Source organism: Atractosteus spatula, chromosome 2 (genome assembly GCF_055471065.1).
Source record: "Atractosteus spatula isolate fAtrSpa1 chromosome 2, fAtrSpa1.hap1, whole genome shotgun sequence".
Lineage (NCBI taxonomy): Eukaryota > Metazoa > Chordata > Actinopteri > Semionotiformes > Lepisosteidae > Atractosteus > Atractosteus spatula.
Window position 1 is genome coordinate 65,335,128 of NC_142707.1, and position 20,122 is coordinate 65,355,249.

The window sequence follows — 20,122 nt, forward strand, 5'->3', positions numbered from 1 at the left end:
AAGGTCATTAATAAAATGGCACGCAATTGCTATTATTTACAGGATGCTCTCCTTCCGCTTCAGAGAGGTTGTGCAGTGACTTGCTTATTACTCACAGACAGCTCTCCAGCTAACATAACGCAGCTACAGTTCATTCATCCCTCTTGACTCACGTCTGCACCAATTTGCAGTTATTACAAGAAGATGAACGCCTAGTACTGAAATATCGCAGGTACTTCAATAAAGTTGTTTTCCAAAGTACGTTTTTACTATTGTTTCTTGTTTTTACTATTGTAAATCTACATAATTAGGAAACGTAATCCACAGTTATTTAGTTATTCCCCCCCACCAATTATCCTGTGTGTCTGCCCGTTTGGGAATCAGCTCTGGTACCTACTGCACAGACAGGAAGAGTGCGGAGACACCGGGTCCTCTGACCCATCCTGTTCATCCACTGGCCTGTCCCGGCCCTGTCCTGACACAGAAGGGGCTCAGAGCCAATTGGAGGGTGTCGACTGGGTCATTGCAAGCCCAGAAGCAAAGGGGAAATTGCAGGGGTGGCTGTGTAGCAGACTGAGCAAGGCAGTGGAGGCAGCCCGCAAAAATTATCGGTGCAGAGCAACTGCAGCTGTCGGACATCAAGGTCAAACACAAAGAACGGAAGGCTAATGTAATGAGGGACTGTCATGGCCACTCACCTTGCACAGCGAATCTGGGCGTCGATTTAGACTACTCAGATTCAAGGGCAATAGGAAAAGCTATCTTTTATTCCCAGGGCTATTAGCCTTCTTCATGTGGACAATCGATAGAATGTTTGACAGTATTTATGTATTTTTTTTCTCTCATCATACATGGAAGTCTCTTATTTGTTAATGGGTTCATACTGTGTTAAATGTTATGCTTTGCGAGCAGGTGAAAGACCTATTTCCCATCTGGGACAATAAGAAAGGAAGTAGGAATGAAGAGAGTGTTACAGGGAGCTAAGAAAGCCTTAGCTGACTAATCCCAACCATGAACTCTGACAGTGCCATGTCATATTTTTCCCACCTTCCAAAACCCAACACCAGACTTTCCTAAGGGATTTTGGAATTTAGCTAGAAGAGATAACCCAATCTCCAGCTCTCTACGTTAAGATCACGGAGCGCAGCTCATGCCCACAGAGACAAACTTTAATAGTTGAAGCGCTGTTGAGAATATAACCCCTTATGAAGAAGCATATCAAGAAGATGAATGCCTGCAGAACTGTCAAGCCTGTGTGAAGGTTCTACCGGCAGATTGACATAACTTTCAAGGTACATTAATTACAACCAGCAAGAGTGTGCCGAAGCAAAATTATACCAGAGCCCAGATATTCTTACAGTTCAGCGAAACACATTTGCACTGGGACTAGAAAACCAATTCTGCATTACACCGTCAGAAAACTACAGTATGTCTGTTGGAACGGCCTATTCTCTCCCTGTAGCACCTTGAATATCCAATGATGCAAAAAGATCACAGTGTGTCTAAGGTGCCAAAAAATCAGCAACAGTTCAACACACAGAAAGTGTCTTTTCTGCATTTACATTTCTCCATCTCTTCTCAAAAGGCATTGAGGTGTTGTAGTTCTGAAAGTCTTTGCATATGCAATGAATTAATTCCATAGCACCTTAAGCTGATTAATATGATGTGTTATAAGGGGATTGTTTCTTCTGTATGTTGCTCGCTGCCTTAAAAACCCAAGAATTTCACTTCACGGCTGTGAGACTGTGCTTTGCTGGCATCTCGGTTGGCTGTTGGTTGAAACCAGCTGCAGACATGTCCCCTGACCTCAGTCACAGGGAGAAGGTGACAAAAGCACAGTGGGAAAGACTGAAAGCCTATTGACTATATATTGTATTACATACAGCACATAGAAGAAAAGTCAGAGACAAATGCGCCTGGCAGGGAAATGCAGCAGGAGGGTTTAACAAAGCCATTACTGTAAGATTCATCATAAAGCCTCCCTGGGCATCCCAGGTCTTGCGGACATGAATCCCCACCGTTTAGTTCAAACGCCAGGGGGACCTGTGGCATGAAAAAAAGTAATGCAATAGGACCTTTATATTTGAATGTACTGTAAATTTTGATGTTGGCGGAAAAAAAAAACAGGTCTATTTTAGCAACAGGCAAACAAAAACCTATTTTAAATAGCGACATGACGCTGTGAAGTCTGCCTGTACAGTACCTCACTGGGACAGGGGTTGAAAATGGAGCCTAAAACTCAGGCGAACTGTTTAGGCGGGGGCCCCATTTCAGACGGAGTGACTGACGCTTCAGTTCCGGGAGAAAGTAGAGTCCAGCTGGCAGTGGGACATGAGCCTCTGTGAGAAAAGCCTTGCAGTTTGACTGGAGAACAAGATGTCCTGTCACAGCAGACACTGTATCCCTCGTTTTCAGGCTGACATGGAGAACATCCCCAACTTGTGATTTGGCACTGTGTAACAGGCTGACAGGCTCCCCGTTAGGCCCTCATCTGTTACTGCCAGCACGCGTCCAGGTCGTTTTCTCCAGACGCGACGTGAACATGTCAGAGAACATTTCAGAGAAGAGCGAAGGTAGTTCTCAAACTCTCACTCGTGGACAGACACAGGGAGGCAGTGAGAGGGGGCATAAAAACATATCTTGAACAGGCTTTTAAGAACAAGCATACTGAAGTTCCCAGAGGAGGACACAGGAAGCCCTTTTGGTTGCAAAAGAAGAAAATGAGTGAGTGTTCAGTATAGTAATTTTTTTATAAACTGCAAGACAGCTCACTGAATTATTGAGAGGCAGTTCAGTTTCAGAAGAAATATTATCTGATGCCAAACAGGCCGAGTGGACTGTTTTTTCACAATGTAAGCAAATTTGACAGATGGCAACAGATTCAGTGACACCCCTAACACCTTAATAGTACAGAGCATGGATCCAAAACAAGGGATCTCTTTTTATAGTTCGAGGACACCAGAACAACACTGGCCTCTATCCAAAAAAGACTGGCAGCAGCTGTCTAAAGTAAAGATGATACTGCCTGGCGTAACACACCAAATTAAATCAATGATAAATCAAACGTTAAATCGATCGCGTCATTCTAAAAGCCTTAAGATGGGTAATGTAGTACATATACAGTACAAGAAGCTTTATTCACTTGCCTTCTCTAGTTAACTTTTGTGATTAGGTTTACTCAGGCAGGGAAAGAAGGAAGGAAACTGTCACGTGAATGGATGAAAATTAAGAAGGGACACCTGTACTGTACAGATCAAGAGTCGGACGGATACCACATCATGAGTTGTACTTTAGCGTTACACCCAAGGTACCAATTACATACTTTCTCATTTTTAGCTACCATGAGTGCCTTCAGACCGATATCAAGGGTTAGCCAAAAAAAAAGTGAAAAATGTAAATCAGCAAGAGTCCAGTGCGCACAGCACTTGGGCAACTTAGTCGATTACAATATCACTGAATTAAAACTGGTATTAATGAGAAATACACCCAAGAGCAGCTTCTGAATCTGCTATGTCTCAAACATTTGTAAAAAGAGACTGTAAGGTGTTTCTGTCTATAAAGGCTGCAGGCCTTCACAGATGGCTGATCCTGTGCAGTGTGTGAAAGGTTGAATACATGTAAGTTGAGGGACATCATACATATACTGCCAGTTACTTGAGCCCTAACAAATCTGCAGTCTATGCAGTAAATTGTATGACAAATGTGAAGGTCTACACATCCCTCCAATGCACAAAGGCCTTTTGACATAAATCTGTTCTTATGTTGCTGTAACAGAGTGGTGGTGTAGGACTTTTAGCAATCATAATGGCTTGAGTACAGAGTATTTTATGGAATTATGTCCAGTTGTGCTGCAGGCTCTGTACTTACAGGATTATGTTTTTCTAGGGCTGATTAAATGTAGAGGGGTTAAGTGCATAAATATTACTCTAAGAAATGAAGGATATTGTTCACGACTTGGCCACTCACAGGACTTTTAGAGCAGGAGCTGCACTTACTGATTGGAAAATTGAAAATGTTAGACCTACTGAGGTAAGAGGAGGACAAAACGGAGGCCAGCAATTACACTCATCAGTCTTACCACAAGCACATGTAGTGAAAAAATACAGCAGCCAAATGAAAACTGTTTTCCAGAGGCAGTCGGCATAGATTTAAGGTCTGAGTAAAGGATCAGATTTCTTTGATCAAGCCACTACAGCAGTGAATAATTTTTGGGCGTATGATTTATTTGGACATTCAGAAAGCCTTTGATGGAGTGCCTACATGAAAGACCAGGCTTAAGCCACAAACTCAAAAGTGTAAGAAACCTAGCTAATATAAGAGCACTGTAGCACATCCTCTGATGTGGTAAATTTGAAGGACCTCCAAACATTTGTAATTTACCATTCAATCTCCCCAGGAGTTTCACAGTCTGGCTGTTCCAGTTCTCTTTAATAGCAAGAGAAATCTGTTCACTGCAGGTTTGTTTCTATTTCTAAGGCTGAGGTACTCCACCATTCCAGACAGGTCTACAAATGGAGAAAGTTTAAGACAACAGTCACTCTACCCAGGAGTGGTCGTCCTACCAGAATCTCCCAAGAACAAACCAGAAAATCATTTAGGAAGTTACAAAGAACCCCAGAGTAACATCCAAGAAACTGCAGACCTCTCTCACCTTGGCTAATATGACTGTTCGTGACTCCACTATCAGAAAATGGCTGAACAAGAATGATATCCATGGAAGGAGAGCAAGAGAAAACCAGGGATCTCCAAAAAGAACATTGCTGCCTGTCTGATGTTAGCCAAAGAGCACAAGATCATCTTGTTGAGGATCCACCAGGCTTCTGGCACAATCTTCTCTGGGCAGAAAAATCAAAGTTAGAACTCTCTAGTTTCACCAAGAAACGTTACGCATTGCGAAAAACCAACGCTGCTTCTGAATGGAGAAGAAGCTCGTTCAAACCGTCAAGCATGATGGTAGGAGGGCGAGGGTTTGGGCTTGCTTTCTGGCCTCATGTCTTGTCATTGGGTGTCTTGCCATTATCGATACAACCACATTGTATCAGAAGATTTACAGAGGAGAATGTCAGATGAGGTAACAAGTAACCTGAGGCTGGACCAAAAGTTACTTGTAGGGAAACAATGATCCAAAACATACAAGTTAGTCTCCACAAGAATGGCAGAAGAAGAAATTCCGCATTTTACAATGTCTTAATCACAAGTACAAACCCAAACCCCCACCCAAAAAATGTTATAGCGAGACCTGAAGCGAGCTGGCAATCCTCTCACGTCACAGAGCTGAAGGAGTTCTGTGAGCAGGATCAAGATTCCCCCAAAACTAACGTGAGTAACGAATCAATGGCTACTGTCAATGTTTAGCTGCATTTATTGCTACTCAAGGGGGTGCCGGCAATAAATAAATATTGAATGTTGATCATTCGGGGGATAAATAAATGTCGCAAGAGTATCTTGTTCCGTGTCATTTGTTTCAGGAGGTTAACGTTCAAGTATGTGAAATGTGAAAATTCTCACAGTTTCTCAGCATTATACAGTACACAGATTAACTTATTCACAGTAATGACTTGTGACAGTCACAGCAGTTGGATAAGTCATGTGATGAGGATATGCCCAACCCCTGTTGTCACACTGCCCTTAGCATCAGCTCAGCAGGCTGACTGACAAGCTGATACCAGACACAAGTACAAGAACAGGGAAAAGATAAAAGAGAGCGAACGTGACATGAAAAAGTAGTGCATGGACTTGGGCAATGCCTGACTTAGAATCTTAAAACACGCAAGGTTCAGATTTTTCTCCTGAGCTCATGAGAAATCCTACCCAGAAGCAGCCAATACAGCACTTTAAACCCCCTTATTTTCTAAAATCTGATCGCCGGCTCCTTCCTTAACACAGCAAACAAGGTTGTGCTAACAATCCCAGTAGCAGGAGCTTCAGGGGAGCAAAGTTTTTCCAAAGATAAAACTGATCAACTACAGTATAAAAGACAGCCCGGTCTCAAGAGAGGCCGTGTAGCCTGGCCACACAGAAGAAGGAGATCCCATCAACCCCGGAGAACAACAACCTGGTAGCAGAGGTTGCAGCCAGGAGGGCCCGTAATGTGGACTTCACAATTCAGGCAGAGCACACATTTGTCTTGTAGTACGCACCATACCTGGCTTTCGATCAAGTGTCGAACACAACAGGCTGCTGCTACCCCTGAGGTTCATTTTCAGCCATATGAATTATTCAGGGGGCCTCCCCTCCCCTCCCCTCAGGGATGGCCCTGGCTCTGCCTGTGCAAACCGACTACACACAGACACCTGCATGAAAATAAAGGTGGGGCTCTAATACTTCAACAACATCAAACCACTCTGTAAGAGATCACTTTATTGGCCATATTAAATTTCTTGTATTAGGAGTTTGTCTCCTCACATACCCCAACTTGCTCTCCATGAGGCACACAGACGGGGAGAGAGAAGCTGGGGGTCAGAGCGCAGGGTCAGCCATTTATACAGCGCCCCTGGAGCAGTTGGGGTTAAGGGTCTTGCTCAGGGGCCCAACAGAGGAGGATTCCTCTGCCGGCCGCGGGATTTGAACCAGCAACCTTCCAGTCACAGGCGCAGATCCTTAGCCACAGCCCCACCACACTGACCGCAAAACGAAATATATACTCATTTTAAACCACTTTGTTCTGATTGATATTTTCACTTTGTGACGTTTGCATGTCCTTAATAATGGAATGTAGTGGCAACCACTTTTTTTTTTGCAAGTGATTTTTGCATTCATGCGGTAGGAAAGACAAATCAGGAGCGGGCTGCACAGTTCAAGCTTGAAAGTGGAGATGAAAATGAAGAAAAGGACAGCAGGACAACGATCCAAATGCGTGATTATATGTTGTGCTGCCACAAGCAGAAATGGGGAATATGCTCAAAATATTAGCTGGTGACTCCAGTCCCCAGATCTCAAGGCTCCAGAAATCTTGTGAAACAGAATCGACAGAGAAGAGCTGGAGAGCTGATACCAAAAAATAAGAAGCTACAAAGATAAGCTAAGCTGAAGATGCTATTAGAACAAGTGAATTATTCCTGGCATTTCAAACATTCTGGGAAAATGGAGAATCTTAATTCTAGAACACCTAGAAAAAAAGCTAATTCTTACACAGGCAGTTAGGAAATAAATTGGTCTGTTTATTCTGTTGAAAAGGTGACTTTATTGTAGTGAGTAAACTTGAAGTAAATATTTTTATTTTTATTCTTAAGTGACATCTCTGCTTTCAGTCTATTGGCCTGCACTGCCTGTTGCAAATAAATATGTTAATGTATTTCACATACTTGTTTAGATTACCTTTGGCAAATGAAATATGTAATTAGCAGACACTTCCTAAAATTATCAATACTCTGAAGATGACACAAGATCTCACATTTGTAGGTTTTAATTTCTCCTAATTAGGTAACATGTTGAGAGAGCAATTTTTTGTGACAAGCTTAATATAAATCATTAAATTAAATACAGTATCATGAACATTATGCCTTCTTCATGAATATTCACTGCTGTGTTACATCTCAAAGGCTGAAGTTTTAAACCTGTAATGGCAAACTCTTCATATTGGAGCAAAGGAAGAAATCATAAGAATAAGGATACGTTTGTATTCTTAAGCAGAAATATTACTATAACAAAAAGCTGGAACCTGGAATGTTCTGAAAGAAAACTAGATGGAGCAAAGTATGTAAAAAAAAAACAGGTCTTTGGTTTCCAAATCTGCTCATGTCAGTATTCATTCCAGGTTTACTTGCAGTTGGTGTTGACTGTTTCTATTTTTGGAAAATGTCATTAACTAGTCAGGTTAAGCTTGAGAGATTCAAAGCCACCTCCTCCGGTGCAAACAGCTCTTTCATACCGTGAGCCTGAAAAAGGAAGTTCTTGGCAAGACTGAAGTAAATATAAGGTTGCCAAGAAGCTGTCACGTAAATATGGCTTCCTGTATTCTGTTCATGACTGTCAGGTGAGACAGAGGTGTATTCACAGGGGCAGCACAATGCACACAAACCACACGGCACTTTGACATCTCCCTCTTCATCAGCCAGCAAGAATTCAGCAAATCAAACACAAAATGAAACAAATATCGCTCCAGGTTTGTATTGACACTCACAGACAGACAACTAGTATAGATTTTACAGAGTATAACAGGGACCAGATACGTTTCAAATACCTTTCATTTAAAATAATAATAACAAGCCTGCTTGCTAAGGAAGTCTGGTTTGCCTTAAGCCTTTTTTCTGCCAAGCAACAGAAACATTTATATGTGATTCACATGGCAGAACAGGCATTGCCCTATCCATAGACAACTGCAAAATGACCTCTGATATCTTCATTGTCAGACTGTAATCCATCAGGAAGGCTTCTATAAAGCAGCATAACAAAAGAGACAAAAATCTTTTTCACACCAGTGCCACTAACAACGTGTGGTACTTGAGATGTAAACGATCCGTCAACATAAACACCTACTGTCTTTTTCATAAGTAGCCTCTATAAGCTCAGTCTCAGCATTTGTATTTATTTTAGCTCCCTCTACGTAATACTGTGCACTTACTACATCATCTGCTGTTTGCCCAGTCTTCAATTTGATCTAAATCGCCTTGAATTTCAGTATTTATGTTACTCATTTACTAACTGTATCCAAATTTAGAAATTCATATAAATTATGAAAAGCAGAGGTCTTTTTACAGGAACCTGTGGTACTGCTCCTATTATATCATCAAAGTCTGAGATTCTCCTTTTACTAAATCCAGACAATTGTGAAAAAAAAGCCCAGGAATGTTTAAGTTTTTTTTTCCATTTGAACTTTTTTATAAACATTATCTGCACTACACAATTTTAGATTCAGGACAAAAACAACCACATCACACGATATAAAAAAGGAAAGCATAATCCCATGGAGAACACTGATGGCAGTGAAATGTGTATCCAGTCCAAATGATGTTAAAGTGCAATGAAGTGGTGACAAATAGACAATCCTTTTGCGAGGACCTAACTCACTATGTCTATGACAGTACTGGGATACCGATTTCCAAAAGCTCGAACTCTCCAGCACGAAACTGACTCAGAATGCATCGTTTTAGAAGAAACCAGGATATCGTGTTTAAAAGGAAGATACTTCTGTCCATTTACTACAGCTGTACCTGTACATGTCAAAGGCGTTCCATTCAAAAGTTGTGGCATCGCTTTCTTTGAGCAATATTTCAATTTTTGGTCCCTTTTGTCATTTTATCATGCCATTAAAAACAACTGGACAGTCCGGGGTACTTCTTAAACAAGAGACAAGAAAACTAGCAATGATATATATAAAAATAAAACACTGAAAAAGAACCAGGGTGGTATGGTAGCCTGGCTTTCAGGCAGTTTTGCCTCTTGGTATCGAGGTGCAGTTGCAAACGGGGTCACATTCTGTGTGGAGTTTGCATGTTCTTCCAATGTTTTGGTTGTTGCCAGGTGTTCAGGCTTTCTCCCAAAGAGGTCCCGTCTCTGACTGTCCATGTGTGCGGATGGACATGTGCCCTGTAACAGACTGGCAGGGTGCTGACCCACCTGGTGCTCAACGTTTCCAGGGCAGCTCTAGGCTGTTGCCCCCTTTGCCATGGAGCAGTGTCTTTCTGTATGGATGGATGGATGTAAAATGGCATTACAATTTTATTTCCACCCCCACAATACCAGACACATAAACCCTTTTATGGTGTACGTGCAAGACATGAGACAACATACCGTGTTCTTCTTCTTTTGTGATGAATAACATGTATGTATTTGTAGCGGCAATGCTTGTAATAAGACAGAGTTAAGCATTGGTATGCTCCTAAAGGAGGCCCCATCTCACCCTCCATCTCTGTGGTGCAACCACAGAGAAAGAATTCATGCAAGTTGATTTAAGATGTTTTTCTTTTGATAAGAAGCAAGCTCCCAAAGGGGGATGCACTTAGCTAAGTCTGGCTATCATGATCAATGGTCATCCACTGGCGCCTATCAGTCTAGGGAGTGCCGGATGGACATCTGGACTGCATTACTAAGTGTCAGGACTAAGTGACTCATATCTCACCTTGATCAACCAATCAGGGACTGGTAGGGCTGAGTAACCCACATGGGACTCTGATGCCCATGGAACTTTCAGCCAATCAACGAGCTGAAGTTCCTCCAGGTAAAAACAGGCAACACAGGCCTGGAGATTCAGATTCAACAAGATTCAGATTCAACAAGATTCAGATTCGGGAGATTCAGTAAGATTCTGGAGAGGATTCTGTGGACTGTTCTAAAGGGAATTCAAAGGAGAATTCCAGGGCAGGACGGCCCAGGAGCAGAAGGCTCCCAAGGGCAGGACATTCTCGCAGCGCGCCTCCTGACCATCCCGAGACTCAGCCCGGACAACCACGGAACGGCCAGTGTGTCCGAGTGCCAGAACTTTCCTTTGTTCTAAGAGTCTAGAGTGGAGGTTGCCAGAGAGTAACCAGCAGCAGGCCTCGTGGACAGGTCAGAACTGTGGACAGCTGAATCACTATTCAGAACTAGCTCTTCATCAGGAACGAACCGGTCCTCTTCCTGACTTGCTGGGATCCACAGTCATCTTTTCTCCTGTGCACAAACTTTGCTAGTTAAAGCCAACACTAACTAGCCGGTCAGTGAGCATCAGCAGCGCACCGTCGCAAGCCGCACAGCACAGCCTGGCACCGAGCCAGAGAGCGCGGATTGGACAGCAACAAGCCTGCAGCTGATTGTTTGTGCTTGCAGGAGATCTGAATCCCCAGAAATTGGATGAGTATTCAACTTCAATGCATTACAGCTCGAGAATTCAATTGTTATCCAAACCAGTTGATTTCAATTTAATTCCTAAGAGTTATGTACTTGTTTCAAGTATCTAATGTAGAAGTTATAACCAAGTTCATTTACGAAACGGTCTTAATGAATGATATACTGAACGTATGTCCTCTTGATGTGTAACACTTCGTAACTGATTGAATATATACCTTTTGTATTCTGATAACCCTCTCGATAAGATCTGTTAGGTTTATATGCATATTCTATGTATTAATAAATGTATCCTCGTGTATTAGTACCTGTGTGTGCGCGTTGTTTGAGTTATGTCGCGTGGTTGGATTCTAAAGCCATCAAAAGAATAAACTTTGTGATTTACTGCTACAATTGATAATTGTCTCAGTAAATGCCCAAACCCTACAGAACTGGTGCCTTCAGAGAGCCACTATGATTACATATTTGGCGTCCCTGAACGGCTATGAAACACTACATATTGAATCATGAGAAATGGCACTTTGGTTACAAAACGCATACCTTTGCAAGAAGAAAACACAACTGCCTCGAAAACACCAGCGGTTTAGCAGATTATACCGGTCTTCAATTTTTACAATTAGGACCCCCTCCTAACTGGCTTTCAGGGTGATAATGGCAATGGAAACACACATGAAATAGTTTTTATTGCACAAGGAACCCTGTAAAGTCAACACAGTGCAGTATGTGTACTAGAGTTGGACTTCATGAGAGCAGGGTGACTCCGGCAGTATTTCTGCTGTGCCTTAACTGCCTTAATTCACTGAAATAAAAACTACACACTTTCTCTTCGGACTTGCCGTCTGGTGCCCATCAATATTTAATGGCTCTCATCGTTGCATCTGAGCTGAAGCAATCACGTAATTATGCTTTTATTTTTAATCCCCTCTCGAAAACTTGCCCTGAAACAAAAAGCTGAAAAAAAAAACCAACCACAACTTCATCTTCCAGTGTTTTAAGGAGATCCACTGAATCTTAAAAGCACACCTGCTCATGAAGGTACCCGCTTTATAATGGAATAAACTGGAAATGAGCACATAAGCAAAATAAAATAATCATACCCGCCAATAAGCTACAGACAAAACCAGCAGAGACAAGGGGGAAAAGCAGGTACTCACTTGTGCATGTTCTCCACTCCTGAAAAGATCATCATGCTGTATGTAATCCCACTTTGAATAAGGAAGTGTAAGGCATACCTATAATCAAAAAGAAAAGATTTCAGTGCATCCGTTTCCTGCACAGCGAAGCCCTTATGACGAACCTGTAAAATCACTCTAATATAAGTTGCACATAAAATCATTACTAAAAAAAACACAGTGATCCCATTAATCTTTATAAACAGAGCCCAGTGCGGCTATTGTCCTCGATTGTGTTTCGAAGCACCGGATGAACAAGCTGGAATGCTGTCACGTTGGGATGAGGCTGCAGGATGGACAGCAAGCGAATTCCCAGGACTTGACAAACGGAGCACAGTGGAGTCAGTCTACCATCAATCACTTCAAGCAGAGCACTGTAGTAACTTGAAACGTCTACCCAGACCATCACACTTGGACCTTCTCATCGTCTGGGCTTTTTTACACAACGGTTAGGAGTATCATTCTGCACACCAGTACCACAAGTGCTGACGTCCACCAGGGCAGTCAACACAAAACCTTGATTCATCACTGAACAGGATTTGACTCCCATGTGAGCACCACTTGAGGTACAGGCAGACTGAAGGCACTAGGGCATTGGGTTTCTTGTCTCTGATTCTCCTTCTTCATTTTCAACAGGAATGACATTCATCAGATTAAGTCTCATCACCTGTGTCCAATCAGCTCCCTCACTAATGAGGTGATGTAGTGCTTCTGCATCAGTCAAACGTCTATCAGGTGTATCACTAAGAAATGATCGATTAATCAAAGAATGCCAAAATTAAACCAAAATCTGTGGTGCTCTCTAACCATGCATATATAACTCAGAACTGAAGAAGGTTCCACGGCTGAAATGTTGTGTTTTCTTTCTTTTCAGCATGGAATAAACCTGTTACTTGTTCCTTTGCAGCTTATGCATGCTGACGCAGCTCCCCACCTGAACTGCCTAGGCGATGACTTTCATTTTGATGCTCAGTGTGGTTTGAAGTACACAAGTTATACTCATGAGATGTACAAAAACAGAAATAATGACAGAGGAGTGGTTCCTAGCCCCGGTGTTTGGGGAACATATTGTCTTCTGGGTTTTTGTTCTAGCCAAGTAGGCTGGATGTACTTTAATCACAGGCTAATTGATTCCCATTTCCTGTTGGAGGCAGTTTGTTTATATAGTTGCTTTCAGATCTTAATGGGATTGTAAATTATATCACCTCTGTAACAATTTGTAAGTTTCAGACATTATGACACCTGAATAAGGGCAGCACAGTGGGTAGCATTGCTTCCTCACGGTACGGAGGTCCTGGGTTCAGGTCCAGACCTGGAGTGCTATCTGTGTGGAGTTTTTAAAAGTTCTGAAATAGCCACATGGGAATGAATAAAGTACTTTGTAATTTAATTGAATTCATGTTCTCCCTGTATTCACAGGAGTTTTCTCTCACAGTCCAAAGACTGCCATCCTGCCATCCCTGCCAAAATCACGAGGCAGTTACTGTAAGTGTTCTGCTCTAGGGACATTTAGAAGACAAAAGGCTAACTTTCGATTAATAGACACACGTGTGTGATTTTACTCTGAATTTTCTGTAACAGGGCCAAAAGCACAGAAGCAAATTACCAACATGCAGAGGCAGGGTATAATTATTGGCTGGGCTAACAGAAGGAACTAGCTAGGGACAGTGTCAGGAAATTACAGGAAAGATGCCATTGTCTGACATAGGCATGTTATACTTTCTAGACACTGTGGGGAAAAGGAAATTCCCAGGGCAAAACTTAATTCAGTGCTCTGACAGAGGTAAGGTATTGCCAAGTTGCATAAATTTTAGTAGTTCTGGCACAATTAAGATCACTTTATTGGCCAAATACAATTTCTTGCATTAGGAATTTGTCTTTTCACATACCCCAGCTTGCTCTCCATGAGACACACAGACAGGGAGAGAAGCTTGGCGTCAGAGCGCAGGGTCAGCCATTTATACAGCTCCCCTGGAGCAGTTGGGGTTGAGGGCCTTGCTCAGGGGCCCAACGGAGTAGGATTCCTCTACCAGCCGCTGGATACGAACCGGCAACCTTCCAGCCACAGGCACAGCTCCTTAGCCACAGTACCACCACTCTGCACTTAAGGACATACTGTGCAATACTACAACTATACCTGAACTTGACTTCCTGTATTTCTCCCTAAAACACCTGCTTTGCTTTTCCACATTTTTTTTGAAACCGCATGTTACAGAAGTGCTGAAGCTGTCATTATTCTTTGGGGCTTGTCTGTGTTAGTATTTTTCTTATTATCACAGGCATTATTTGCTTAGTGTAAAACATCCTTATCTAATGTGTTAACAAAAGGAGTTAAAACTTGTGAATGTCTTAAAAGAAACATCCCAAAGGTAACCAGCAAGAAGAGAGTGCGCAGAGCATACTGCTTGTTTGGCTATTTATATCTAATTGATCCCAAGAATGCAATTTAGTCCTTCATTGAAAGTTCCCAGAGAGTCTCCTTGAGTTTTGGTACAACCAATTAGCAAGCAAAATTAATATGAATTATCTGCTTTAGTCTTCTTAAAATGAATGATATGCAAAACTATCTCTCAAAGCAATTCTCTAGGGTAACTGGTCCTTTCACAACTCAGTGCGATGAAACCGTTCAGAAATTGCTGTGGAGAGGCAGGAGGTGGTCACTACCCACACCAAGAACAGCGGAGATCCTCACAAGGACATTGCAGGGCCTTTAAGTAACTTTATTTCTTATATTTTCCAGAATATACGGTACCATATCACACACATGTAATTATTATAGTAATTAGATTTTTGTGTGATTGGAAACGCACTTGATTACACCAGAGCTCATTTACAATGGCTTCTATTACAGCTTGTGTGTACACTTATCCAACCCATTTTTTTAAAGGTTTTCATTTGTAATTCCTTTGTATAACTTGTGTTGCACTTTCTGTTTTTCACTTGGAGGTTGTGCGTTACATTGTGCAATAAAAAGGTAAATTAAATTCTATTTTAATGTGTTTTAATTTCAGGCAGTGAGGCCACAACATGCATTACTCCACAGATTTTGTATTGTCTTTCCATAGGCACTGTATGAGCTGCCTACGTGAAACAAAAAAAAGGAAAACGAGAAGTATTATTAATGATTCTTCATTGTAATGCTTCGGGTGTCACTACCGAAAAAAAAGAACTTCCAACATAGTTATTAAAAAAGAAAAACTAAACCTTTTTGCTCATTAATAACACACAGAGGACTTCTAATTAAAAGCAAAAAATGGTATTTTGACACACCTAATACCCTTATCTTCTGTCAGACATTTTTCACTTTTAATAGATACATGTACTGAATATATTCCCTGAACCTCAGGTGAACCCTAATGAGACCATGATGAAAGTGTCAGGCCTTCCTTATTCCCTTCACAGCACATTAACTCCTAAGGCACAGGGCTGAAAGCTAGGAGATTGCTCATATGCCAAATAAGTCTGGCTGTTTCAATTCACTGCGCAGCTCACTCTGTGATTTGTTTCTGCACTCCAGCCTGGAAACAGTCCACAGCGAGTGATGAGGGGAAATCCTACAGGTCAACAGAGACTAATCTTTTTGGGCCACCAGCCAGAGCTTTCAGTCCCTCAATTTCATGTACTGTTGAAAAAATTTGTTTTAAAAAAACAACACAGTAAATGAGGGAAAACCTCCAAGCGTCGGTATTTTGGATCATTCACCGGCCTCAGGATGTTTGTGTAAGGGACACGCAGAGGACAATAGCATATCTGCTTCGAACACTTGTTTTCCTGAAATACACAAGACTAAAAGCACACAAAACCTTTTTTTTTTACTTTAGGAACCTCCTATCATGTCCAGTTCGTTTAGAAATGTCTTTCACAATCGCTCTGTAAAATAAACAGAGACTTTGATTTTTTAATAAAAATGAGCAAAAAGCAGTGATCTGTTTTTCTGATATATATTTTTTTTTTAACACAGTAGTCAGCACTGATGGCAAGACCAATTTTAGTACCGGATTTTGAGCTCTAAAAATAATCTCGCCAAGAAAAGTCAATACACTGTAGTTTATGGATCTCAAACATATTTAAATCTCTAATATTTACTTTATCAAATAGTCTTAAAGTTTTCTACACAGGATTCTTGGTATCTACTACTAATTAATTCCTTGAATATTTTTTTATCTTTTCACCCCACCGCACAAGAAAGCAGGTAGATAAGTTAGGAATTGCTTCAGCAATTAGATTAAGGGGCAACTGTAGGTAAACTCCAGTGGGCACTGGGGTTAACACATTCACTCGTAAAAACAGTAACATGGGTTCCTTAGACTTCCAGACCAGTTCAGTTTCACTTTATGTGTCATATGCAGAACTCCAACGATATGCTTATTTGCCTTTATGCTCAAATACAAAGACATTAAGTAAACACCACAAATTAAACACAGGACAGCAGCAGCAACGACAACAACAAAGTTAAATAAATAAACAATTTAAATAAAAGTCAGCACAAGCAGTGTGCAAAAAAAAAAGCATCTTCAAACAACGTACGAGTCGGACGACACATGTCTAAATCGTCTGCAGGCCAGCTTGGACAATGCACTTTTCAGGGACGGAATACAGCACATGTACTGTACATTCATCAAGGAGTCGAGAGAAAAGAGAAACAGAGGTCTCCATCACTATATCCAGCTGTCTTCCATGGTGAGTCCTCGGAGATGCTGTAAGTGTCTGCCGACCTCAACTGATATCAGTCACGACCAAACATTTAATGAGCTACTGGCAGTCACCTTATTTTCCAATTTTACAGTAGGGCTTGTGAACTCAGTATCACAAAGCTTTTGCATTTATCCTTGGCATCCGCAGAACTCATAGATGTTCAGCTAAATGTGTTATGTAAAACGTGTGAACAAACCGCAAGATTAAATCCTATTAGAAGCACACCCTGCTTTCAAACAATCCTAGACGTGATAATTTGCAAATTCCTAACTGCCCCCTTATATTACCACGTTTTCTTAATACCTTCCTGAGGAACGGGCAGGAAACAGTTTTATTGTCGCAGTTTTGTCTTAAGTCAGTTAGTTCGTTAAATATTATAGTGTAATATTGGAAAAGGGTTTGAGAATCCTTTTTTAAATCTCACGCTAAATTCAATCACCACTGTGCAATAGGTAGGGAAAAAACCAACCAAGGGTAAGAACAGAATTAGAAGCTTTCAGAGCATTGAGCTAATAAATCCTATGACCTTATTTAACCAGAATGGCTTTTTAATTCACTACATCATCAAACACTCATATCGGACGGTACCACTTCATAATCGGGAATGATATATGCTTGTAACGCAGGTTGCAGTACTTACCACCCAAAGCAAAATAGTGCAAGATAAAAGCCCAGAAGTGTAGCCACGACATGTCGGACGAAAGTGCTGGTTTTGCTTGGATGGAGATAAAGTCGGAACCAAAAGGCCGTGAGCAAGGCAAACAGCTGGCAAACCACAAAGTTGACCTGTGGGAACACAAAACAAGCCGTCCGTGAGCCAGCGCCGAGGAAACCGAGCTGGCGCTCCTGAGCTCGGGAGTATAACCGCGGGGGTCGACTTTCTTCCACCGCAAAATCCGATTCACGTCTCGTTAAGTCAGGAACAGGGTGCGTCAACGGGCGGCTGCAGTTGGACCTTAGATATATTTCTCCCGTCTTTTGCTCCGCGGTCAAGAGCTTCTAGCTGTCGTTTCTGCAATGCTATGTATAAATCTGTACAAACCGTGACAATTTTATAGAGTTGAGACAAAAAGACATAGACACAGCCAGCTTTCTCGAATCATGGACTGGGCTGGTGAAACTGTACTGTCTTTGAAACCAGTTACGGATCAGTTACATGGATCAAATTGGTGTGAGTGCGTGTGGCTTCCCATCCAGGGTGTATCCTGCCTTGTGCCCATGGATTACCGGGACAGACTCCGGCTCCCCTGCGACCCTGAATTGGATAAATTGGATTTCGGTTAGGAAATGGATGATTGGAGTCGTTTATTTAATTTCGAGTTGTTTGGTTTGCTGGCTGTGCCTGGTAACAAAGACAACTATGACAATTAAAAAAGCTAGCACAATAATGCAATGACAAGATCATGTGCCATCATAAAGCACAACAGTAGTGGGACTTTAGTAAACTGAACCCTGATTAACATGCTTGTATTTTATACAGAAACATATTTACAACAAACAGAAACTTGAACAATAAGACAAGCAAATGAACATAAAATATTAAGTGCAAAAGCATTATGGTATTTCTGACTGTAATATCGGAGAAAGAAATGTGATATATTTCAGCTTTCATTTAATGTAAGAGAAATCTAAGCTTGTGTCTGCAGTAAAACCACTTTTACCCCTATGTGAATCATTCAGGTCATTAACAAATATTTATAAACATTCGTTTTAAAAAGGAAAGATGCATAAAAGAGGTACGGCTCAGCCTACAAATCTGCAGCCTGTACTACTGTCTCCTGGCTGGTGCTGTTCAATGGGATGGATCGATGCCAAAGTGCACAATTCACTCCATGGCCTAAAACAGTTCCACTGTGGACATGAAGTCCTGAGGATAAGGAGTTCAGGAGCCTGTAGGGACCTCCTGAAGTCTGACCTCCCTGGCTGTGTGAGAGAAATGGCCAAAAAACTGCATTTCCCTGGAGCCCAGATGTCACTCTAACCTCTGTATCTTGCACTGTCATCTAGGCCCATTGCAGATTAGAACTGGTAAACTGGCTGAAAGTTGAAACAAATGAAATCTTAAAATCTTAATCTTTTTTTTAATCTTAAGAAAAGAAAATGCCCAAGAGTTTTTCAATAGAGAACCCACGGGGGTTGCTAGCAGAGGATACCAAAATAAATCTGTTTCATACAGTAGATGGGATTTTTAACTGGAATAGGTCTGGGTGTAATAGTGCTTCTTTCTTCCTTAGTGGCACAGCTTTCATCCTGGCTGACACCCCAGGGGAAAGAGGCTTGGGTACCACACCACTGACATCCGGCATGGCCTTCATGGTGTCTACAGGGCTGGACAAACACACTGCGGCTCGCCTTGGTAAATTATTTTTGCAGTACACAAAGTGCTGCCTTTTTAAAACACACAGGCTTGACAGACAGACAATCCATAAGCGCTTTAAAAAAACACAAACGCGGCACAATACACACACTGTAACCAAAGTATAATGAGCAAAACAGAAGAAGATTGAAGCAACTTAAAAGAAAGGAGAAAAATTACATTATGCACGAAATGCTACAGGAAAAAAACTGATCTTTTGTCTTGTTTAAAAAGTGGGTAATTTGAAGGATGGAGCTTGGTCTTTGTAAAAGAAGGCCTGAACACACAGCTGGAAAAGTACAGCGACCTGAAATTAATAAGGCGTGCAGTGCCTTACAAATGAGCAGGAGAGCATTAAATTGCACTCGAAACTTCAGTGGGAAACAGTGCTGTTCACAGTGGAAGGGAGTTAAATGATGAAACAGTAGTTCTAGTCAGAAGGTCACCTGCAGGGTTCTTGGAGTAACCTACCAACCTGATTTCACCTCAGGGACTGGAGGGTAAGGCATTCCAGTAGTCACACCTTGCTGGCGTGCATAAAAGAGAGACTGCAATGGAGATGAAGATGAATGACATAAGGTGAAGCTCATGTAAACCAGTTCACAACTGGCATTTCTGTCCTTTGGGTCATGCAGGGCCTGACATAGACAGGCTGTGGTACAGAAGGTTTGCTTTACTCATCACATGTGGAACCACTCTGAAATGCCGACTATTCGTGATGCCCCGACAAGCTCCAGTGCTCCTGCATCAGCACCCCCGATCACCACGGCGCATTCCACACGTGCAAGGAGCTCATCAGGACCATCGCAAACGAGATCAGGCCGGGCTGATCAACTTCGTTAAGAACCTCGCACCCTATTTAAACCCTGAGGGACCCTTCCTCCAGGCTCTGACATTAAGTCGGCTAACAAGAGTGTGTATTTGATCTCTGTTTCAGGTTTTCCAGGAGTTACAGTACCTAACAGTGTTCCCCATTCACAGCCTTCCGGTTCCTGTTTTGAAACATTACCACTCGCTAAAGATCTATCCTCCCTTCCTGTCTCCAGCCCAGATCCGACTGCTTCCCCTGCGCATCTCGGCCACCTGCTGTTTTCCTTTCTGCTTCCCTTTACTGCATTATCATCACCCAATCACATAATAAACTCTGTCATCTTCA

General features: G+C 41.9%; 1 protein-coding gene across 1 annotated transcript in view; it reads right to left on the reverse strand.

The window, feature by feature from the left end:
* LOC148840069 (membrane-bound glycerophospholipid O-acyltransferase 2-like) overlaps positions 1-20,122 on the reverse strand; it is a 132,592-nt gene that overhangs the window by 55,137 nt on the left and 57,333 nt on the right. The window contains exons 2-3 of the mRNA XM_088907210.1: positions 17,251-17,396; positions 11,898-11,975 (exon numbers count right to left, since the gene is read on the reverse strand). Coding sequence (XP_088763336.1) covers positions 11,898-11,975; positions 17,251-17,396 — 224 coding nt within the window. The remainder of the gene's footprint in view (positions 1-11,897; positions 11,976-17,250; positions 17,397-20,122) is intronic.